We start from the raw sequence: 24787 nt of genomic DNA, 5'->3' as shown, positions 1-24787 counted from the left end.
CATCTGTCATGCTGGAGATCATTAATGTTCAATTGCATCCTATTGTCCTCCTGTTCTTCAACTTCATCTCATTGTCGTTGCTTCAGCTGGGGATTCATCAACTATTTATGGGAAGACAGGGCAGTCACAATGTGGCAGGGGCAGAAGGGCAGGTCTGAGGCAGTGTGGGGGAAGCGAGTCACGGAGATAGGAAGGACTCCCCAGGCGGGAGTGCCGGCTGACAATTACGCAAGACTACCGGAGAATATTGTACACCTGTGCAAGTCCGTGTGCCCAAAGGAGGGAGAACTTGGCTTCAGCTCCGCAAGGCATCCTTACAGAAAGCCTTCGGGCCTGCGCCTCTGGGGAGCTGCTTGCTTTACTCCCTGGGGTCAGCTGATGAACAAGAAAGAAACTTGCATAAGAAAGTACAATGAATGGTTCTTCTGAGTAAGTTACCCTCATTACCCATAGTGTAAATGGTGCTTTATTATTCCTGAAGACAGCTGACACAACTGAAATCTTCCACTAGCAACTAGTTTTTAAAAAAACTTACAAATTACTTTGATATTTGCATATATTTATATGATTAGTTCTACATTTAAATATCAAATAATTGGCTATCCTCTCAGCATCTGTTCCACAAACATTTATGAAACTATTTCTGGAGAAATGAAATATAACTATTGAATCACCTTGCTTAACTCTTCAAAATTATACAATCCATTATCATTATCTTTTGACATGTTGGAATAAAGCATTCCACAAAAATATTACTAAACTATTTACATAATAAAATTGCAGGTCTGCAACAATATTAAGGACTTGCAAATTTGTCCCAATTGACTAAATAGCTGAAATTTAAAATGCCAGTATATTAGATAAGCATTATGAAAAATTGTCACAATTCTCAAACCTCTTCATCAACTTCTGATATATTATTTAATGCCCACACCAAGTCCTTCTCACAAAGGATTTCCCATAATTGTAAGCCTCCTGCTGATCCTGGAAAAGATGGACGGAGCCCCCTCACCCCACCCCATCCCCGCCCACTTCGTTATTCTTTCGGGGACAGCCAGGCCACTCCAGATGGTGTGTGTTAGTGCTGGACATAGCTTTGGAGAAACTTCAACAGATGAAGGCTGTAATGTCAGGATTTTGCTGTGCGTCGCCCCCTCCCCCCCGCAGTTCCCAGGGTAGGAAGGTGCTGAGATGGAAGCCGAGGGACGCCCGCCCACCTGCCACCACCTGTTGGCTCCCTTGGCCTCGGCTATAAATTCTCCTCCCTCCAAGCTCCATCCCGCACTGTCCGACAGCTCCTGCGGTAAAAGCACCCCAACCCTCTCTGAGCTGGGGGAACATCTTCCCCTTCCTGCAGAGGAGGTCAGGGGCCTTCCCCGCACCAGCCACACCAAGCTGACTGCTGCAAGAAGGCTTCCTTTCCAGCTTCATGTGGGAAGGCATCTCCATTTCCCCACAACGAGGGAAAGTGAAGAAACGTCCACCCGTGATCCGCTGGCACAGGAGGCCCACGCCCGCCCTCGCCCCCCTGAAGACCGAGCGGCCCGTGAGTTGTTCCCTTCAGGACTTTATTCGCTCCTCGGCCCCGCCCCACCCGCAGGTGCCCGGCCGCTCGCCCTCGGGCCGGGATGAAGTCCTGCCAGCCGGGCGGGCCGGCCGCGGGAGCGCGCGGCGCGTCCCCGTGCGCGGGCGGCGGCGAGTGCGCGGGCACGTGCGCCGGGCGGCTGGAGAGCGCGGCGCGCAGGCGCCTGGCGGCCAACGCGCGCGAGCGGCGCCGCATGCAGGGGCTCAACACGGCCTTCGACCGCCTGCGCAGGGTGGTGCCCCAGTGGGGCCAGGATAAGAAGCTGTCCAAGTACGAGACCCTGCAGATGGCGCTGAGCTACATCATGGCTCTGACGCGCATCCTGGCCGAGGCCGAGCGCTTGGGCTCCGAGCGGGACTGGGTCAACCTGCACTGTGAGCACTTGGGCCGCGACCATTACCTCACGTTCTCGGGCGAGGCCGAGCCCTACGGCCAGCGGCTCTTCGGCTTCCAGCCCGAGCCCTTCCAGATGCCCAGTTAAGGGCGCAGCGGGGACTTCTGGCGGCTTAGAATCCCAGGATCTTTCAAGTAAACACCGTGAACTGTCAGGATACTTTAATCCGCACCTACGGACGCCATGGTGTGTGATCGTCCCCACATCACCCCCCCCCTCCCCGCTCCAGCTCCTCTCGCCTTGTATTTGGTAGATTTCATTCATGGATCTTGTGAATGATTTTGATTGCTGTGGAAAGAACGCCCCCGCCCCCTTTCCTGGACTACTGAAAGCAATCATTAAAAAAAAAAAGTAAAGTCTCAGCTGCAGTTCACTGAGGCCCGAACTACTGTAAATTGGGAAGTGGGTCTGGTTGCTGCGGTGTGGATGCGTTTGTGCTCGGTGCCTCGCGTGTGCATGCATGCGGTAGCGACTGTTGTTCCTGTTATAAGTACACAGGCATGAGTGCTCTGTATTTTTGAAACCTGTACACATTAGATGATAGATTTTATACAATAAACACTTGAGTCTCTTCTCTCTGACACGTTCCCGGCTGGATTTCTGACGGTGCCGATGGTGAGTGTTGTCTTGGGAAAGATGTAAACAGGTTTAACTCTAATCCCATAGTTGGCAAATGCTCGTGGTCTCGTCAGCATACACAAGTTGATGAAAACACAAATAATTTGGAAAGAAGGTATATTTTCATGTTTTTCTTTTCACAATTATTTTTAAAAGATTAAGTTGAAATGATAGCGTTTAGGTAACAAGAAACATAGGAGTACTTCAAAAAGTTCATGAAAATGGAATTAAGGGGAGAGTTCATTTTAGTGCAAAATGTTTTAAAATCCTTACAGATCGTGAGTCTCCAAGAAGTTCTTGGAAATGCATATTATGAAAAAATATGCAAAAAAAAATGTTGGCACCAAAATAAACGTTTCAGTACCATTGCCCACAAACCTTATGCAATGCCTTTATGTATAGGAATGGATATGTAATGCCCATCTGTGTACATACATACGTACATATATATGTACCTACATATTCAGGAATGTGTATTTCTAAAACAAATAAAAATGCTTTGGAAAGTGGTTTCCTTTTCATCAATGTAATTGGATATCAAGGACTTCACTACCCTCAGGGCTAATCGAAAGAGAGAAAAGTAAAACGTGTGACATTGGTTTCAGCAATTTCTGTTTGCTTAGCAATGACGCGAATACGCCACGGCCTTAGGCACGCCCAGCACTGTAAGCCTTTGCAGGGAATGTCCAGCTCTAAAGCCGCAAGGGAAGCACTCTCGGGCATAGGCGTGCATCTGGAATTTGCCGCAAATCATTAAAAAAAATGATTCTCTAAATCTTTTTATTATTTTTAAAAGTATGATCAACTGTAATCACAGTCCTGTTTCAACTGCTTTTCTTTTTTCTTATTAAAAAAATTTTTGTTATGTAGGAAAGGCTGAGTTACAGAAAGGAGCGATAAAGATCCTGCATCTGCTTGTTCGCTTCCCACAGGGCCACGACAACCTGAGTTAGTCCTGTTCAAAGCCGGGAGCCAGGAACTTCTGGGTCCCCCATGTGGGTCCAAGGGTCCCAGTACTTGGGTCATCCTCCACAGTTTTCCCAGGCTGCAAGCAGAGGGCTGAATTAGAAGTGGAGTTGTTGGGAGCTTGAGTTGGTGCTGTAGGCACAACGGAGGCTTAGCCTGTTAGTCAACAGTACCAGTCCCTAACCCCTTTTATTGTAGATTTTGAAACCTAATGCTAGGCCCAGCTTCCTTCTTGCGATTTATTTGGAGACATTTGGTGACAATCTATTTTCTTAGTTATTCTTGTTATTCAAATTGGGTTATTGGTTTTGTAGTGAGGGAAAGATGCTTCCCCACCCCATCCACTAAAACTTACAGACTCACAAATGCGCTCCCAGAGCGCTGCTGGGAGACAGAGGCACCTGTTTCCCGTGGGAAGCAGCACCACAGGGCTCAGCTTGTGCTTCCTCCCTGTGAGTGAGAGGGTGGAATGTTGGACCTCACGATCCCAGAGGCTCTTAGAGGATGCCCTGCAAGCCAGCAGATGAACCCCAGGGCGCTGGGTCTCTCTCTGTTCGCACTGACATGAGTGCTGGAGCTAATGGCTGGATTCAAGACATGTGGCCTACTCATATTTGGGCATCATGGTCTACATAATTAAACCTCAACACTTCATGAATAACACCAGAAAATTTGTAGAGTTTCAGTTGAACAAAATCACTGCTTTAAGGTCTCAAAACCACCTTGGGGTCATTCATCACTGTCTCCGATGGCGTTTCACGTCCTCTCTGTGGACGGTAAACATAGTGGGAAGGAGAACTGTGCTGCTCATTGTTTTTCTAAGTCATTTAGTTCAGGGCCTTGCACAGAACAAATACTTTTTTTTCTTGGCAGTGATTTTAACAGCATTTAGGGAAATCAAATAATTAAAATGATCAGACTCTAATCTTTGTTTGTTTGTTTGTTTGTGAGGATTTATTTATTTGAAAGGCAGGGTTAGATGGAGAGAATTTACCATCCACTGGTTCACAAGTCAAATGGCCATAATGGCCGGGGCTGGGCCAGGTTGAAGCCAAGAGATTGGAGCTTCATTCTGGCCTCCACTTGGGTGCAGGGGCCTAAGCAGTTGGGCCATCTGTTGCTGCTTTCCCAAATGCATTAGCAGGGAGCTGGATCAGAAAGGAGGCTGCTAGGACTGGAATCTGCATTCTTTTTGGGATGTTGGAACTGCAGGTTGCATTACAGTGCCAGCCCCATGGGCTGGACTCTTTCTACATATCCAGTACAGACACTTTGCTAGTTAATGAGGTTACCTTTATGATACAGATCTAACATTTCTGCTAGGAGTGGGATCCGATAAGCTATATTTAGGTGCTGGTTAATAGGATTCAACAAGTAAGACTATATTCTTTTTAGGTCATGAATATAAAGGGTCTTTAAATTTGGTGGTGGGGGGGTGGATATTACCAAAAAATGCATGGACTAAAAAATATTTTTGCACCAAAATAAACTCATGTTTTAATTCTAGTTCCCCATGAGCCTTCTGAAGTCCTCTCATATGCTAAGGGGCATAAGCTTTTACAAAGCTGGTGCTTCCTCGCCAGCGTCCTAGCCCTGCGTGGCCTGGTTTGCCTCCTGTTCCCAGGGCAGGAAGCAGGATGGCTCTGTTTTCCTGGGCCTCTGCTTTACTTCCTTTAGCACTTGACTCATCATCACATAACAGAACCCAAGGGCCAACACAAGAGCAGCTACTAGTTTAGAATGAAATTTTATTGAGTGAATAAAACAGCCCAGCATACTCTTCTAAGTGGTCTTTAGAAGCACCTAGGTTGAATTGTATATGGATTCTTCAATCTTACTTTGCTTTATCTGATTGCGCAGAGCTCCAACACGTCTTTAAGAAGGTACCAGTTGGTAGGCTCGCTCCGCTCGGTGATTCCTACTGCAGTGACTCAGTCATGCCGACACTGGGATCAAGTCATGACTGGCTCTCAGTCCTACATTGCATCTGAACAACAGAATTAAAAGCCAAAATCCACTCATTGCTTTCTACTGATAGAAGCAAAATATACCGTTTATGTCATTTATGCATAAATGGTTTACGTCTACTCCAATGACTTTTCCATGGAGACCAATAACCACAAAAGTGCTTCAGAAACTAAAGGGATTTAAGTGTCTGGCTAAGGAAGCACACGGGTTTGGAAGTGAGCCTTCTGGGGCCGGCTGTGTTTTCTGGTGGATAGAGAGGAGAGAAAGGAAGAGCTGTAGGAGGCACTGTCTGATCTTGATGGAATGAAGGTAGCTGCCCTTTAGGGGTGTGTGTGTGTGTGTGTGTGTGCACGCACGAGCGTCACATGTTGTTAATCTTTATGTGAACCATCGGGGTTAAATTCACGTGTGTATCTGAGAATGCAGCAGCAGCAGAGAACAAAGGTTACACTCATGAGAAGGGTCCATTTCTACCTGTTATTCTGAAACAGGTTTATTTCTCCCTCAGGCCACTAGTAGGCGGCGCTGGGACATTGCTTCATCAGGGTTTAGGGTTTTTGGCCAGTCCAGTGGAGATGTCCTGGGCTCTGCTGAGTCACGGTGCCCGCTGGCGCCAGGAGCAGGCTGAGGGCTCGCAGCGCTCCTGGGCTGTTTGGCCTCAGCTGAAGGAGGTGGCCTTGGAATCTGCCTCTGTAAAGAACAGAGACCATTTCCTAAGTTCACTTGATTTTTTTTCCAGGTTTATTTATTTTACATTTATTGTCTTAGAAGAAATATCACAGCTGTATAGCACGATTCTAGGAAAAGCAAAGTACTGAGGAGAAGAAAAAGCACGTGTTTAAAACAAACTGTTTGCTTGGAAAAATAGGTTAATGCTTTCTATGCAATTTTAAAGTGATCATTTTTTAAAGATTTATTTATTTTGTGTTGGAAACTCATAATTATAGAGACAAGGAGTTACATAGAGAAAGATCTTTCATCTGTGGTTCACTCCGCAAGTGGCTGCAATGGCTGGAGCTGATCTGATCAAAGCTGCTTCTGGGTCTCCCATAGGAGTACAGCATCCCAAGGCTCTGGGCCATCCTCCACTGCTTTCCCAGGCCCCAAGCAGGGAGCTGGCAGGGAAGTAGAGCAACCAGGACACGAACTGGTGCCCATAGGGATCCCAGTGCATTCAAAGTGGGGATTAGCAATTGAGCCATTGTGCCAGATCCTATTTTATTCTTTTTGAAGGGCAGAGTTACAGAAGGAAACACAGAGGGAGAGATCTTCCATCTGCTGGTTCACTCCCAAGGCTGCAATGGCTAGTGCTTGGCCAGGAACTTCCTGGGCCCCCACATGGGTGCAGGGGTCTAAGGACTTGGGCCATCTGCTGCCTTCCCATGTGCATTAACAAGTGGAGCTCATAGGAGTAGGGATGCTGGCTTCACAGGTAGTGGCCTGACCCACTGCACCACAATACCATGCCCTATTTATTTATCTATCCCTACCCTCCATCCTGGAAAGGCCTGAGTGTTTTGCTTATTTTCTAGGTAAAGTGAAGGACTGCAGGGGCCAGTGTTGTGGCCTAATGGGTTCAGCTACAGCTTTCTCCTGGCTCCTTGTTTTGGCCTGGCCCAAACCTTGCTATTGTGGCCATTTGAGAAATGAACCAGTGGATAGAAGATTGATTTCTCTCTCTCTCTCTCTTTGTCGATATGGGCTGCGGCAGTTAATTTAGGGTCGTGAGTTTGAAAGCCGCCGCCCACCTTTTTGCCCACCTGTATGTCAGAGGACCCTGGGACCTGAGTGTGGGTGGTGGTGTGGTGTTACATCACCAAGCCCCCTTAAGAACCTGTGCTGGGAGGGGTTTGCTCTCTTGGTTGGGTGCTTCATCCGCTTGCCCTCCGGCTCTCTTCTCTCACACACTCGGTTCTTGGCTTTGGCGCTCCCACATGCTCTCTTGCTTCCTACAGATGAACTGCAAAAATCAAAGGTATTCGTCTCTCTCCCTTACCTTTTGCTTCCTGGCTCACTCTCCTTGAACATGGCCCACACATATCTGTATTCCTCATCCTCTGTGTAAACCTTACCACTTCCTTAAGCCATGTCGGTGCCTGTACTTAAAAATGTTTTTTAATGAAGAGGCAAGAATCTAGGGAAATAAATATTCAGCCCAAACCTAGACTTCAACATCTACCTATTAAATAAATTTGTTTTGAATAATCAGACTGCAAATCAGCTAGCAAACCAGTGACAGGAAGTAGCTTATAGAGAACTTAGAGAATGTATCTGGAATTATTTGTTTTAAAGATTATTTCATTTATTTAAAAGGCAGAATTACAGAGAGAGAAGGAGAGACAGAAAAATTTATTCACCAATCCGAAGCCAGGAGCTTCTTCTGGATCTCCCATGTGAGTGCAGGAGTTTAAAAATTTTGGGCTGTCGTCCACTGCTTTCCTAGATCATTAGCAAGGAGCTGAATCAGAAGTTGAGCAGCTGGAAAATGAACCAGCATCCATATGGGATGCTTGTGCCACAGGCAGCAGCTTATTTTGCTATACACTGTGATGAATCTCCCTTACATTTCATGCAAGGATTCCTAGAAATAAGAGCTCTTACTCCTATTACGTAGATTTTTATTTTGATGGGGGAGTGACAGTGGTGATAATGAAGACAGAAAGGTAAATCAAGAAACTGATGAGGACTGCAAAAATTAAAAGTATTCATGAAAGAGAGTAAGGTATTTATGAAACTGAAAAAAATACACATTAGCCAACATTGTGCTAAAAAGATATAATTATATGCAAATTTTCACATTTGGATTATTTCATGATCTTTGCTGTCCTTACAAACCTGTAATTCAATATACACATATGCACTTAACAATGTTTTGGTAGTGACCACTGAAGTCCATGTGAGGGGTGTCTTATGTGGCACTTACTGTCGTGGAAGATGGTAAGATCCGCCTCTGCATTGAGACTGAAGACACATCCAGTACTTTGGAGTTTGGAATATTAAACACTTCACTATTTTCCTTTCTTTTTTAAAAATTGCTTTTTATTTATTTGCAAAGCAGAGTTAGAGAGTTAGCATGGTAATGGGGAGAGATCTTTCTGCTGCCGGTTTGCTAGCTCCTAGCCAGGCCCAAACTGGGAGCCTGTAACTCCATTCTGTCTCCCACATGGGAACAGCATCCCAAGCACTTGCACCACCCTTAGCTGGAGCTGCGTCAGTCCAAAGCCAGGAGCCAGGAGCCAGGAGCCAGGAGCTTCTTTCAGATCTCCCGTGTGAGTGCAGGAGTCCAAGGACTTTGGCCATCCTCTACTGCTTTCCCAGATATTAGTAGGGCCTAAGTTGAATCAAAAGTGAAGCAACTAGGACTCAAACCACTGCACATGTGGGATGCTGGATTTGCAGGTTGGGGCTGAACTTGGTATACCACAATGCCAGCCCTGAGCAATTCTTTTTACTATACTCTGTTATCATGCTGCCCTCCAACACAAAGACAACTTATGTTCATTATTGGTATTAAAACACTTGGTACTACAATCAAATAAATCTCCATAAATTTTCCATTCAACTGTTCAACCAACTCCTACTCCATCTTTAAATTTACTTTTATACGTTTAAAAGAGAGGTAGAGAGAGACAGAGAGAGAGATGTGTAGAGGAACAGATACATACATCCCATACACTGCTTCACTCTCCTCATAGCCTTGTCCTTAACAGCCAGGGCTGGGCCACGCTGAAGCCAAGAGTTGTACTTAATCCAGCTCTCCCTTGACAGTTGCATGAATTCAACTACTTGAGCCATTACTTGTGGGACTTGAATTAGAACTCAGAACTTGAACTTAGGGAGATTTTTTTTAAAAAGTCATATTTGTTCCTGTCCATTTTTAAATCCCGTTGTGAAATATATTTGTTTTGGGGCTAGCATAGTGGGTTAAGCTGCCATATGTGATGCCAGCATCTCATATGTGCACCAGTTCAAGTCCAGGCTGCTCCATTTGCATCCCAGCTCTCTGCTACTAGCCTGGGAGAGCAATAGAAATGGCCCAAGCACTTAGGCCCCTACTCTCTAGTGGGAGACTGGGATAAAGCTCCTGGTTGCTGGCTTAGGCCTGGCCAGCTGTGCAACATTTGGGGAGTGAGCTAGCAGACGGAAGATGTCTCTTTCTCTGCATCTCTTTCAAATAAATAAATAAATAATTTAAAATATAGTTTGTTATGAAGCATTTAAGAATGAGTTTTTAAAAGATTTATTTTATTTTTATTGGAAAGTTAGATATACAGAGAGGAGGAGAGAAAGAGAGGAAGATCTTCTGTCCGATGATTCGCTCCCCAGGCAGCCACAATGGTCGGAGCTGAGCCAATCTGAAGCCAGGAGCCCAAAGCTTCTTCTGGGTCTCCCACACAAGTGGAAGATTCCAAGGCTTTGGGCTATCCTCAACTGCTTTCTCAGGCCACAAGCAGGGAGCTGGTTGGGAAGCGGGGCTGCTGGGATTAGAACTGATGCCCATATGGGATCCTCATGCATGCGAGGCAAGGACTTTAGCCTGTAGGCTTAAGAATGAATTTTAATCTAAGAGAGTAAAAGAACATCTTATAAACAGTCTAGCTGATTTACTAGATATTTTACTTAATTCATTATTTTAAGTATGAATTTTAAAGGCAGGCCGGCAGGCAGACAGGGTTTCTGTTTGTTTGTTCACTCCCCAAAGGTCCATAGCTGCCAGGGCTGGGCTTTTCTAGGATGAAGCTGGGAGCTTGGGACTCAGTCTGGATCTCCCATGTGAATGGCAGAGCCTTTTTCCTGAGCTGGCACTGCTGCCACCACAGTCAGCCCTGGCAGGAAGCTGGAGTGGGGAGCTATAGCTGGCATCCAGCCCTGGTTCTTGGAGAAGTGGGCATCTTAACTGCTACGTCTTAACTGACAGTAACTGCTACATCTTGCTGGATGTCTCAGGAGGACCAAATGTCAGCTATCTTTCTATTGCTCTAAAGCTATTTTAGGTTATAACTCATGGATTAATTAATATAATCTGAATAGGAGAATTTATAAAAGTACTTTTGTGTGCCAAACAATCTTGGGTGGGCATTTGGTGCAGTGGTGTAGACTTCACTGGAGCGGCCCACATGTAGCAGAATGCTTGAGGTCTCCCAGTTCCAGATTTGGTTCTAGCTTCCTGCTAGTGGGTGCCGTGTGAGGCAGCAGGTGATGGCTCAGTGCTTGGATCCCTGTCACCCACATGGGAGACTAGGATTGAATTCCAGGATGCTGATTTGAAGCTGGCTCAGCTCTGGCTGTTGAGAACATCTGGGGAGAGTGGTAGTGGATGGGAGATCTTCCGCTCTTTCTCTCCCTCTCTCTGCTCTTCAAATAAAATGAAGAGAAAAATTTTTTAAATATTTTTTTGAAACAGAGTTACACACACACAGATGGAGGCGCAGGAGAGGTCTTCCATTTGCTGGTTCACTCTTAACGTGGCTGCACTAGTCTAGGTCAAAGCCATGAGCCAGGAATGCCCAAGTCTCCCATGTGGGCTCAGTGGGCTCAAGTGCTTGAGCCATCTGCTGCTGCTTTTCCAGGTGCACTGGTGAGGAGCTGGACTGGAAGTGGGACAGTCAGAACCTGAACTGGTGCCTACAGCGGATAGCCACTGCAGGTTGTATCTTAAAATGATATTCCACTGTGCCAGCCCCATAAAATGGAAAAAAAATTGTTTTAATTAAAATATTTGATCAGTCATTATCAAAACCTAGAAGCTAGAATTCCTTCCTGTATTTTAATGGAAAAAGTTTAAGAAGTCACTTTTATTTCAGCCTTAAAAATTAAGCTTTGAGTAATGTTGAACTGTTTTAATTGTTATTATTGGGGGAACATTTTCTACTCATGGATATGTGGCCAAGGTCTGTTTCTGCGCCTTTCCAGCACAGTTGCTGTTTTTCTGCTCACCCTCAGCACTTACGCATGGTCCTCAGAGGACTGGCAGGTGTGCCCCCGCTCTCTCCCGTTCCCAGGGTACTGCTCTTGGAGTCTGAAGTAGCTGTCATTTATGTATTAACCAAGGTAGCTTGTTTAAGGTCCTGTTCTACCAAGTGTGCTAACAGAATTAGACAAACATAAAAAGCAAACTTTTTTTTTTTAACAAATAAGCAATATTTTTTGCACCGCACAGATTTCTAAAGACATGACATTAGCAACTTTGTAAGCATACTGATGACCATGGCATTGTCAAAGTTTACAAGCTGCTTAGCTTTCTTCCAACAAGGTCTTGGTAATTAAACTCTCTGAACTATTAATTCTTTTCAAACAAGAAAAAGCTGTTTGTGATAAAAAAAAAGTCAACACACATTCTATCAAAATCTAATTAAATTAACTGATCCTCTTCCAGGTAAGGCCTGGTGATTTTTTTCAGCTTAATCATTCATGGAAATACTGTTTACCCAGGTTACCCCAGGACCCTGAAGGGACCTTGACTAGGCTGTGGTTCCTCTGGCAGCTTTGAGTTTATGACCTACTTATAAATAGCCCTGTGCAAACAGACGCAGCAGGACCCCTGCCTGGAAGCTACTTTGGGAGTGTGTGTGGGGGGAGGAGGAAATGAAGCAGCTGTCATCCAAAGATCATTCTGGGTGTCTCATGTAATCTCCTGTATCTCCCCCAACATCCTGATTCCTCCGCGCAATTCTATCCATTAGCAGTTGACGGGAGGGAGAAAACAATTGCTTAAACAAGGCAGCACCTGAGAGCGGCAGCAGCTCTGTGAAGCTGATGGACTCCCAGGCATTTAGGATGTTTAACCCGACTGCATGCTTCCCAACACCCTGCCGAGGAGCATGGAGCTGGAGTCAGGTCACTGTGCGTGTGAAGCCCACTGGCAGCCTCGGGGAAGGGTTGAGATGGGGCCAACAGTGACAGATTCTAGAACATGGCCGTGCAGAGGAAAAAGCAGATGGGAGCTAGATACAGCATGCAACACTGCTTAGCTTTGACACACCGCAGAAATGAGAAGAGGAGGTAGTAGTGTTTCTAGTCTTCTTGGGAGCTTAATCCCACCCAGTATAATAGATACTTTAATCCAGTTAAGAATTAGGTGGGCTTTTCTGGATTCCATTGGGAATCTTACATGCATGAGATGGTATATGTAGAAGGAAATAAGCCAATTTCAATGACCAATTTATAGGAGGACATTTGGAGGGCAACCCACATATCCTTTGAGTGGAAAGAAAAACCTGGATGTAAGAGCAATAAGTGACAGTGAGAATGAACAGGGCTCTTAGACTGGATAGAGGAAGCAAAAAAAAAAAAATGGCTTGTGTGTTTCTTACTTAGATGATGAGGCATGTGATGGAACCATCATGCCCGGTTGAAGAATGGTGCACAAGGGGAGGCAATGAATCTGATTTTGGACAGATGCAGAAGCCATTATGGACTCAAACACATCTTATTTAAAAGTCCTCCACTGTGACTGAATCTTTAAAGCCAGGTACTGATGTGTCCATGCAGTGCTTCTCAGCAAGAGGGCATTCTGCTTCCCAGGGAACAGAAGTGTCTGGGGGCGTTTAGGGGTATGACCAGCATCTGAGAGGTAGACCAGGAATGTCGCTGGACACCCCACAATATCCAGGGAAGCACCCCCTCCAACAACAAAGAATTATGCAGCCCAAAATGTCTATAGTCTGAGGTTGAGAAGCCCTGCTTCAACACAATCCACATAATGTTCATATTATCTTTGGATGTGTGACAATTTGGGTAAGACAGCACCACCTAGTGGGTAGGAATAGTATTTTGTCCTAATTCTCTAAAATGAGACATGGAGATAAAGAACAAGCACCATATGATCTCTGGTATAAGGCAACCTTCATGTAAAATACAAAACAAATAGATATGTAGGTAAACAAGTATATACATATATTCTCATAGATGAACTACGTAATGGAGACTGACATGTTGGGAAGTGAAAATACATTTCAGTACATATTTCTACTTCCAAATAAAAGACTCTCAATGAAACTGTTAAATAAACCTTGACAATATGATACTAGATTTTCCACCATTGTCTATACCTCCAATGTCATGGCACACTTAAATAACAGCGTATTGGACTTGGGACTCTTGATGAGGGACTATATTATTGTAATAATATGGGGCGAAATGGTGGGAGGGGAGAATGTGGAGAGAGGAAGGAGTGAGGGTGGAGAGAATCCTTATACTTACAAAAGAGTATCATGAAAAATAATTATAACAATAAAAACGTAAAAAATAAAATAGCAGGAGAAAAAGAGAATATCCTTTTTGGGGAGAACTGCATGGCTTACGGAAGTGGTTGTGATGACAGCAACCCAGACGCAATCCGTGTTAGAAGGTGCTCTGGCTGCGGGAGAGCTCACAGCAGGTGTGAGCATGGGAACAGAACACGGCACAGGCTGCATGTCATACATAATGCATCCTGTCCCACTAAAGTGGCCTAAGCATTACTACGGTTATGGAGTACATGAAAAAGAAAAGGAAATCTAATAATTTGTTGAATAACTGAAAATTTTATTTCATAAGGATAAATAGCCTACAGCATTTTGTTTAAGAAACAAAGATTGAAAAGATTTCAGAAATCAGGAAAAAAAAAAAACAACAGCATGAAGATTTCCATTTGCTACTGAATGGACTTTTACCTTCAGAGTAGAGTTCTCTGCCACCGGATTGCACTCATCTGCCAGACTGTGAGCTGTCGAGGCCGGGCCTGTCTCCTCCTCGTCTTTGTATTGCCCCAAAAAGCAATACAAAGCATTGCACAGAGCACACACACGTGACGGAGTGAATGAATTTATTTTTATTCTGGAAATCCTTGCCTTGAAGCGAAGAAAGTTTCAAGCCCTTCTAAACAATGACTATTTCTATCTAAGTCACTGGAGGAAGGTGCCAGCTGAGGGCACCTGGCACAGTGAGCACAGGGAGTTGGTACAGACGCCTCCAATGCATGTCCCTGATGTACACGGAGCCAAGTGCTGTGGAACCTGTTCCCAGGGCGGTTCCTGAACTGGGTGTGTGGGAGACTCCTCCACCTGATGTAGGAGCCCTCCATTCAGCAAGAAGTTCTCAAAGGTTTATCTTGTGCCAGGCATTCCTCTGGGTGCTAAGGAGCTAGCTTTGACCTTAAAGTTCCCTTGGGTTGAGAGGCAGGTTTCGTTACATCAGAAAGAAGTTGCAGGTTCCCCTTGCAGTCCCTTCCTCAGCAGGAAATGCAACAGGTCTGGAGATCTCAAAGAGATCCCTTTCAAACCCGCAGCTCTGGGGGGCCTGGGCAACTGTCTCCTGTCACTTCTGCCCCTAATTTGAGGAGGGGGAGGGGTCTGTGGAGTGCAGCCTACGACTGAATGATGATGATTCCTGAATTTTCCAAGGGGCAATTGAAAGTGGCAGTTTTTAAAGTGATCTCCAGGCTATTTCCTTCTGATTGGTTTATTAACTACCCTTTCGTGCTGACATTTAGGAATATGCAGTCAGAACAAAAAGCAGATAGAACATGGAGCCAGCAGGCCAGTGGGGTCTGGCTGTGTCAATAGCATTTTTGCAATAGTGTTTCAGGTACCTTACCTCATAACTCAGCACACCCAGATGCCAACATACCCAGGCTTTCGCCACATTTGGGTGTTCTGTTGCACTGTTGCCTAATGCCAAATGGAAGCTGATTACTGAATTTGCTATGAAACCTCTGGCTGCGGGGTGGTGGCCTCCCGCCCCCCAATTTCCTTTGCATTGTTTCGTGAGTTCTAGGTCACTACTGTCTAACTCCTCTCAGGCCAGGCCTGTGGCCACAGGTCACTCCTAGGAGGACCTAAGCATCCTCAACACACCCAGAGGTGGGGCCTCTGCTAGCTCTCCCCAGGCAGTGATGCTGTGTCAGGTCGTTGTCCTCAGTTGGTCTGCCTTGTCTTCTCACATTGTTGCTGGAATCTTTAAATGGCACAGCCCCGGTGGCTCCCTCAGCTGGCTTATTCAGCACGCTCCTTGCCACAGGTCCAGCAGGATGGGAACTCACTCAAATTCAGTTGCTTGGATACTGCTGCTGACTCCTCCTCCGTCTCCCTGCACTGCTCTCCCCCTTCCAGCAGGCACCCAGGATGGTCTTAAAGTTCATCACTTTCCACCACACTCCGAGAGGAGCACGAATACACCACTGTGCTTTCCAGGGAGGAAAAGGCAGAAAAAATGTCAAGTCCTTTACTGGTGAGAGAGCCGTAGCGACTGCCACTGGGCCGGATGGACATGGGTGGTGGGATCTGCTGGTGCCACTGAGCTGGAAAAGGGACCAAACAGCACGTTATAATCAAAGGAACACAAGCTGGCAGGGACATCAGAGATGTGTGCTGTCCTCAATCCCACCCTCCAGGAAGAGTCAGGGTCAAGGCACCTTAACAGAGATGGCTCTGAATTGTGCTATGAGTGAAAGAGCAGTAAGGCTTTTCTTGCCAAGAAAGTAGGCTGCTGATCTCGTACGCGCCTCATTCTAAAACGTGTGATTCTAATTCAGTGAGAGTGGAGTCCTGTAAGCAGATTTGGATTCCTGCAGGAAGGAGAAGTGGGTGACCCGTTTGGGGTTTACCTGAAGCATGCTCCAGGGAGGGTGCCTCAGAAGAGAGACAAGAAACCCAAGGGAGTGGAAATCCGAAGATGGAGTCAGCCCTGGGAAGAGCCCTTACGCATCCCCCATCACCCTGCTTGGCTATATCCGACCGAGCCATCACCACAAGAAGACTGCAAAGTGCCTCAGGCGCAGAGGGCAAGGGGGGATTTGTCAGTTTGATGTCCACCTAACACTATCCCACAGGAGGGCAGGGGTTAGGCATGACCCTTTGCTGGATCAGCGAACACTTTTCCAAACTCTTGCATGGTGTCCCCCTTGTCTCCAACTCAGAAATAAGTGCTCTTGTGGTTTGGATTTGGGGGAGGGGTTTGCATTAGGTGAGGAACCCCTGGAGCTCTGGGCCCTACAAGGCTGTGCCCTAGTTAGCATTCTGCTCTTTAAAATCAGTCTTTTGTTGATTTCATAAACTTCTATCAGTTTCTCAGACTCCAGATGCCTCTGAGAAAATCCAATTTGGGAAGCTACACAACTGAAGACAAAACCTCCGGCTATTTTAGTAAAGGGCAGGTGCGTTAAGCCCCTCCCTGGACAGCCTGTCACCCCAGTCCCCCGCCGCATAGCTTTGACTGGAAACCTTCCTTTGGAGAAGAGAGAGCTGAGCCTATTGCCCCCAATACCCAGATAGGCAGAAAGTCTGGTGGTGTACAGGAAACTAATTCTAGCCTAAGTCCATTCCCTCCCCACCCCTGACCTCAGTGGAGGAAACAGCGCCTCCTACTGTTGATCCTGTAGAATTAGACTGGGCCCCAGGAAGGGTGCTGAGCCCAGACTGCCTTGCGAAATGGTTGAGGATTAGGACTCTGTGAGATTCAGTCTTGATGAGACACATCTCACTGCTTTCTTTTTCCCTTGATGCTCCCAGCTTTCTGACAGGTGAACTTATTTTCATGTCCAAGAGTTAGGAAAATAATCAGAAAAGTGGACATATTTCCTCCAACCACTAGTCCTAGGAAAAGGTGCAGCTAACAGCCCCTCCAGGAGGAAGTAAGACAAGGAGACATCTAGCATGCAGCTCCCAGCAGCAGTGGCTCTAGATGCGACCTTCGTTATTCTGGTTCATCATGTCACACCCCGTCTGAATATGAAACAGACTCATGTAACCTCGTCCTTGTTTTCTTAAGAAGAGCACAAAGAAGTACTCTGCTGGATTAAGAAAAGTCTGATCAAATGCCAGTTAATTCAAAATGTGTGGGGGAGAAGAATAAGCACAGAAATACATGAATAGAAGGATTAATTTCTTAGACTCTTTTGAAAATGAGACTCAAGGTCAAAGAGATGCTACAGAGGCCCGGATTTGCTTGCTGACTTTCTCTGGGCTTTGGATTCTTCTGCATTTATTTGAAGGTAACCGCAATTACAGTAATCTCATGGATCTGGGAGGACCCAAGGGAACCAGTTTATTAGTTACCAGTCTCTGTACAACTTTGATTTGATAACAATTATCATGAGGCCAGTTCTGGATTATTAGGGAAGGCTGATGGAGTAGAAGAAAACATGTTTGTTGAATGAATAAACGAATAATGTCAGGAACACTTTGTGGAGTGATGACAGCAGTGGGGAGTGGGTGGCCACCAGTGGGTGGCCCGGTGTGGCCAAGACCCAGCCTGAAGGTGCCGCTGGTCAGACATCTAACTTCAAGTAAGCTCTAGCCTGGCTACAATTACTATTCGTAGAAGAAAACCAACCTCATAGCAAGATGTAAATGTGTACCTAGGTCCCAGGTGCCATAGACAAGATGACTTTAAAAATTTTATCTATTGTGCGATGAAACATAATCCACCCAAATCATTTGTAGACACAGACTATAAAAATGTCTTTTAAAAAGGATTTTCAAGTTTCCTGTCAGCTAAAGGCATGATACTTACCATAAATGTCCAACCTGGCAGTGCACGACACAATGCCGGCTTCATTCTTGGCTGACAGCGTGTACCAGCCAGCATCTGACTTTTTGGCTGGCTGAATGAGGAGGCAGACATACCCTGTTGTGTCCTGGTGCATGCTGGAGAAAGAGAAAGGGCAAATATGCATTTAGTCTGGGAGCAGAAGTGTCCTTGTCATGTTCAAGGTTCAGGGAGCTCCCTAGAGCTCTTCCCCATACAGCAAAGGAAGGGGAACTCAGCTTAAGATTAATAACAGGGCAGGTGTGAGGTTGGGAAGGAACCCCTGCAGAGCAGTGGTGAGTCATAACGTCCAGAGGAGGGCGACAGTTCCCTGGGCTCCAGCTCCACCATGGCGGGTCCTCAACTGTCCTCCAGAGAGGCTTCCTCCAGAACAAGGCTAGACATTTGAGCGAGAACTTTGTTAGGAAGCTCTGGGGCGGCCTGGGGCTGGACGGGCTGAGAGCAGGGACGGGGTGCCCTCGTGCAGCCTGGGGAGTGTGCGCAGCAGAGTGTGAGGCGGTGAAGGGGCCTGCTCTCGCTGCTTGCGCACCAACTTCTGTTCTTAACCTCGGCTGCCCATGGAGTCCAGGTTGTACACCAGGCCAAATGCCTGCCCTTGCTTTTAAGCCCCTGTCAGATCATTTCATTGCATTTAAAAAATTGTGATTATTAATGTATAGGGTGGTAAGGAGGCGAGTTGCATAGTGCTTGAGCCTGGTGTCAGAGAGGTGTGAGAGCGCACTGTGGTAGCTTGGCGAGGGGCAGTGACCCCAGTGAAATCCACTGAGTGAGAAATAAATATACCATCATTCGTGTATTCCCAGATGTGTTTCGAAAAACTAACATCTATGAGTTTAAAGTATCAGAATGCCCTATTCCTGTGGTTAACACCATGGGCATGCATTTTCACTAATGGTAAGGACAAGATTTGATGCGCAGCGGCAGTGATCTCTGAGTTTGGGGCTCCCTCCGTTGAGCCTGCCATTCACTTGCCCTGGGAGTGGTGGCTAGGCTGAGCCAGCTCCCTAAGTCCAGAGGCTGAGGAGCCCCTCCAGCCCCGGAGCTCAGCCTGCACATGAAATGTGCTTCCTAGAGATTGATGCTTTTGCCCAGTGAAACCATATTTCAAATCTTACCCCCTTGGCTTAAGAGGGACGCAGGGACGGTTTACCTGGCATAATACACCTGCCTGCTGATTTAGACTGAAGGGTTAACTCACTGAAATTTTCCCAGAGGAAAATCTTCATTGCCAAAATCCTGCAAAAGCTAACGGCTGTGACATCCTCTGGTACAAACGCGGTTTACTGTGAAGTCTTGCTCAGAACAATTGGGTACAGAAATTGCCTCTGCTTGCTTGCCCTCTTGTGGTATAAAATCAAAATGACAAGGAAATGAGGTTGATGAGGGAAAAATCCAGCAAGGTAACCCATTTTAAGAAACTGTGTTCTTGAATTTAAAGAATAATGGTGATGATGATGATTTACTGGTAGATGGAAAAGGAGCAAAACTGCTTTAATGTTTTGTTTTAGCTTTCTGTTTCAAAGAGCTACCTGGTACTCAGATGATAGGGAATTTATGAAGACCTTCGTGTATTTTATCACATTTCTTCTGTGTATTTTTTAAGTTTAAAATGAATGTTTTAGAATTGGTATTTGTACACACAGGCTAGACACTGCTTGGGACATGTGCGGTTGCATCTCACTGTCTGAGTTTAAGTCCCAGCTCTGCTCTGACTCCTGCTTCCTGTTCAAGAGCACCCCAGGAGGCAGCAGGTGACAGCTCAAGTCTTGGGTCCTGCCACCCAGGAGGAAGACCCAGACTGAATTCCTGGCTGTTGGTTTCATCCTGGCCCAGCCAGTGAGGGTGTCTGGGGAGTAAGTTAGCACAGGACAGATCTCTCTTTATCTCGGTCTTTCCACCTTTTAAACGAATAAATAAAAATGTAAGATACAGTTTTAGGAGTGGTAATTTAGCCTGGTAAATTAAGATGCTGGTTGAGACGCCCAGGTCTCTTATTGGAGTTCCTAGGATTGGCCCCTGGTTCAGCTTTTGAGTCCACCTTCTTCTAATGCAGATCCCAGGGGGCAGTGGTGTTAGCGTAATGGACTGGGTTTCTGCCAATCATGTGGGGAACCTGGACTCAATTCCTGGCTCCCAGCTTCATCCTGGCACCATTCCATGGTTGCAGACATTTGGGGAATGGATCAGGAGCTCTTTGTTTCAAATTTTAAAAATTCCTTTTTTCCTTTTTTTTTTTAAAAAAAAATCTTACTCATTTCAAAGGCAGAGCTACAGAAAGTGGGAGAGGCAGAGATAAAGATTGATTTTCCATTTACTGTTTTAACCCCTCCAGATAGCCACAATGGCCAGGGCTGGGCCAGGCCCGCGCTAGGAGCCAGGAGCTCCCATGGGCAGACCGGGGCCTGGGAACTGAGGCCACCCTCCACTGACTTTATCAGGCGCATCAGCAAGGAGCTAGGATTGGGAATGGAGCAGTCAGGACACCGGCAGGCACCCAGAAGGTGGCCACCGTGCTGGCTCCCAAAATTGTCTTTAAAAATTGCAGTAAAAAAATTTTTTTTTAAACCAGAGATACCAAAAGGAATGCATTCTTGAGGTGCGCAGAAACACAGATGAGAGGCAAAGAGACGCTGGGGAAAGCAGGCTCATTCACTAGGCACTAGGCTTCACTGGGTGGCCAGGGCAGCGTCGTGCCAGCTTGGTGGCCGCCATACCTGACCCTGTCCCTGGTGAAAGGGATGGTCTCGTTGTCTTTCTTCCAGTAGAACACGGGCGGAGGCATGCCGATCACGCGGCACTCCAGTCGCACCGGGTGGCCTTCGGGAACCCCGCAGTTTTGCAGCTTCTCTAGAATCACTGGCGCTTTCTTGACCTCTTTGGCTGAAGGAGGAGAAGGCCACGCTTGTCTGAGTCCTTGGTGCTGGGAGCTTCAAGCCCCGTCCTGCCCCAGTCCCTCCCAGCTCCGACACTGTGCCCACCCCACCTGCTCCTCGGGGTGCTTCTCCTGCTGCGTGGGAATGCTCACCGCCTGGGAAAAGGCCCGCTGTGCAGTTAGTTACCAGATGCACAGAGTTCTCCGTGCATCCCGGCCCGTGAGGAGCTGCGGCTGCATTGGAAAGGCGGCCATGTCTTTTATGGCTCAATAGTAAATGTTGGCCAACAATATCCTGTATTGTCTAAAAGAGATCCTTTTTTGGAGTGTGGCGGAGAAGCTTGTCTTTTAGAAGACTTTAATATTCCCCAACTTTATTCTGAAAAAAATCTCACCCCTGCAGAATCCTCTATTTTTTTAAATCCCCACAAAATGACACTTCCTCAAGAATCTAACTGGGATGACTGGCTACCATTTATCACACGTGTCATCCGGACCAAGGACCACGGTACAGTTTTAGATGACCGCGTTGTAGAATGCTTGTCTGCCTGCCCTCAAAATCTTACCTACTACAGTGAGCTCCAAGCTAAAGGAATTTTGCCCGGTTTTGTTGGTAGCAACACACGTGTAGGTGCCCGCATCGCGTCGGGTGAGCGGGTCGATGAGCAGAGAGTGGACGCCCGTCTCCCTGACCAGCATCTTGTGGGAGGCGTCTGGTAGCACAGGTTGCCCATTGAGCAGCCACGTCAGCTCCGGGGGCGGTAAGCCGCTCACCTAATAAACAAGGCGACAGCTGAGGCAAATGACAGACCCATGACAGGCAGATTTATTTGGTGGCTGAATTCTTCATCCGGGTTTGGCACCAAAAGATGTAGGGAGAGAAAACATGGGCGGATGGGAGCACTTTCCACGGGGGGTGGGGAGAAGAGGAGCCTAAGCCAAAAGTTAGGTTCATTTAAACGACAGGCTGTTTTGACCCCAATTCAGGTCATGAATAATGCATGGGGTTATATTCTAAATCAGAATACATAAACATTTGAGGAGTTTATAGATAAAAGGCAGCAGCGTCAATTTCAGAGCCATGCCACTTGCACACCTAATAAGTAAAAAGTAGATAAGAGAAAGGTCAAACAAACATTAGCCCATGCTCCCAAACCATGCTACGTGTTACAATCACAAGGGGAGTGTTTCAAAATCCCATTGCCCCTGCTATGAAGTCAGAATCCCTGGGGCTGGACTAAGTAATTTTTTAGGGTTTAGTGAGATGGAAATAACAATCAACAAGAAGACTGATGAAGCAGCTCATCGGAGAGCAGGCACCACAGCCAGCAGGAGACTGCTGGAATGCTCTGCTTCAAGCCCTCACTGTTAGCGTCTAACTCTTCCACAGCATCCTGCATCTTTGGGGCACAAGGGGTGACAAACTTGTCTAGTGAGAGCCATGTACATGGCTCTACAGAAGCCTAGTTTCTGGTTGAAAACTTGGGAGGAGAATTCTACAGGTGACAGAGGCTGCTTAACATGAGAAAAGATCCTCTGCCCTGGTCAGCTGCCTTGTAGCCATCCTTCCGGGGCTGCCCTCCACAGCCACTCCCTTTAAGGATGTGACAATCATGCCACAGGCTTCCTAGTAATAGGGATACTCCCTGGAGTGTCCATATGGAGAACACATGAATTATATCACTTCTTTGGTTGTTGTCTAAAAACGCAGGGCTAACTGTATACGATACCAATGCCGTATGTTTAGAAAAACAAAGATGCAAAAGTTTCCCGAAATAACCGTTTTGAAAAGAGCTGTGAGAAAACTAGTCTCTTTCCCTTCTCCAGTCTGAGCAACACACACACACACACACACACACACACACACACACACACACACACACACACACACACACGGCAAACACATATACATCCCAATAGGAATTAAGAGTGGATCTGCAACCGAGGAAGTGTGCCACAGTCTACCTTACAGTCCAGCCGACAGAGGCGCCCCTCGTGAGCGACCATGTCTCCAGGAGCCTGCAGGAAATGTGGTCGGAAAAAGCGTTCTTGCAGAGGCTCCTTGTCTCTTTCTTGCAGTCGGGACCTTCCCCTGTAACAGCAAACGTTTTCAGGCAATAAACATGTAAACCCATTTATAAACTTAAGACAACAGGTATTTAGGTGTGGCTAGAGAGCCTAAAGAACAGATTTTCTGCTTTTAATAGGGGAAATGGATGGCTAGGCCATAAAGAAAAAACAATCATATGTAATAAATAATGATGTGGAACTGCTGTAAAAAAAAAAAACAGGCTGGTAAGCTTCTCATACATGATACGAAGATCTTGTGAGATCTGTCATCAAATAAACAGGCTTTAGTGTCTTTTTCTCTGAAGTCATTTTGGGTTGAGTGGCTCAACTCGTCTCACTGTGGGTTTGACCGGTTCAAAAGTCACCAACATAAACAAATCAGGATTCGATTTGAGCCTCAAATGACAGAAGATAAATCCTGCTTATTACTCAGAACAAGACAGTTACAAGTTTCCGTGTCCTTGAGTGATAGCTTTGAGCCTGGTCTATGAATTATGGCAGATCATTACAGGTAGTCATGAACTTGAACCACATAAGACTGACCAACAGAACAGCTCTTTCTTTGTGTGTGTGTGGGAAGGGGAGGGGAAGGAGGAAGGAGAGAAAGAGGAGGGGTTATGTGGAGAAGTAGGTGTAGTTGCAACAGTGGTGAAATGCTGTATCTGAAACATGGGTTGCTATTTTTGTACCTTTGGTAAGTCACATTTAATTTATCTGTGTCAGCAACCATGGAATGCTGCTAAGACTCTGTGGCACCAGAAGACTTGGGGGAGAGAAGCCAAGATCTTTTCTTCAAGAGGTGAGTAAGATCAGAGCAAAAACAAAACAAAACAAAAAAAAACCAACCAAACGCGCCCCCCAAAAAAACCCAAATGTTAAACTGGATACAGCAACAAAAAATTCGACTCATGCACATATAATCATTAGGGTTCTATGTTTTGAAAAAAGATGGTAATTTAAAGGATCTGCATTTCCTAGGATGTGCACAGGTGCTAAGGACAACGACCATGTAAAGTGTGCAGAGGCCAGTTCTATTCAAGCTCCAGCACTCTTAGGAATTTAATAAAAATGCAGATGTGGGGCTCAGTAGCTCTGGGGTGGGGCCTGGGATTCTGCATTTCCATCAGGCTCCCATGTGATGCTAATGCTGCAGGGGGAGGCCCACCTATAAGGAACAGGTTGTGGATCTAACACGTACAGTTTAGGTTAGGAAACAATCCAAGATGCCCAGGGGATACCTGAAACTTGAGAGCACACAGAACCCTACTTATGCCATTCTTCTTTCAATCCCTCCACGTCTATGATAAAGTTGAATGTATAAGCATAGTAAGAGACTAATGGCAGTGGAGTACAAAGGCACTGGAAAATGGAATTAAACGTTCAGCTTATTTTGGTGCAAAATGCTTGAAATCCAGCAAAAGGTTTTTTTTCGTATAACATGTTTTTGTGTATGTGTGAATATAATGAATATTGTGCATAGAGAATTATAACAATATACAGTTGTCCTTGGCTCTTGAGGAGGTTGGTTCTGGGCACATCCCTCCTCCCAGTGGACCTCAAAATCCCTAGATTGTTAAGTCCTTTTTATAAGATGGTAAGGATATAATCTATGTGCATCTTCTAGTACACTTTAAGTCATCTCTAGATTGCATACATTTCCTATTTATCACTGTACCATGTGGACCCAGGGTCTTGTGTAAGTTAATTGCTTGCCTGGATTTTTCTGGGAAAAGATATTTTTGAAGGTTTTTGTTCTGTGGTTGAATCCCAGGTTGTGGGGCCCAGG

General features: G+C 46.1%; 2 protein-coding genes across 2 annotated transcripts in view; one reads left to right on the top strand and one right to left on the bottom strand.

Moving 5' to 3' along the window:
- Positions 1-1611: 1611 nt before the first annotated feature.
- On the top strand, positions 1612-2066 carry ATOH7 (atonal bHLH transcription factor 7). Its single transcript, XM_040976071.1, has one exon. It carries the CDS (start codon positions 1629-1631, stop codon positions 2064-2066), a length of 438 nt encoding a protein of 145 aa, XP_040832005.1. The 5' UTR covers positions 1612-1628.
- Positions 2067-14042: 11976 nt separating this feature from the next.
- Positions 14043-24787, bottom strand: part of MYPN (myopalladin) — an 84186-nt gene continuing 73441 nt past the window's right edge. The window contains exons 17-21 of the mRNA XM_040975832.1: positions 22897-23023; positions 21498-21705; positions 20774-20939; positions 18024-18157; positions 14043-15810 (exon numbers count right to left, since the gene is read on the bottom strand). Of these exons, the coding sequence (XP_040831766.1) occupies positions 15641-15810; positions 18024-18157; positions 20774-20939; positions 21498-21705; positions 22897-23023 (805 nt within the window). The 3' untranslated portion in view covers positions 14043-15640. The remainder of the gene's footprint in view (positions 15811-18023; positions 18158-20773; positions 20940-21497; positions 21706-22896; positions 23024-24787) is intronic.

Source organism: Ochotona curzoniae, unplaced genomic scaffold (assembly GCF_017591425.1).
Source record: "Ochotona curzoniae isolate NIBS_2020 unplaced genomic scaffold, NIBS_Ocur_1.0 contig_2692, whole genome shotgun sequence".
Classification (NCBI taxonomy): domain Eukaryota; kingdom Metazoa; phylum Chordata; class Mammalia; order Lagomorpha; family Ochotonidae; genus Ochotona; species Ochotona curzoniae.
This window is presented reverse-complemented; position numbering and strand designations above follow the sequence as displayed.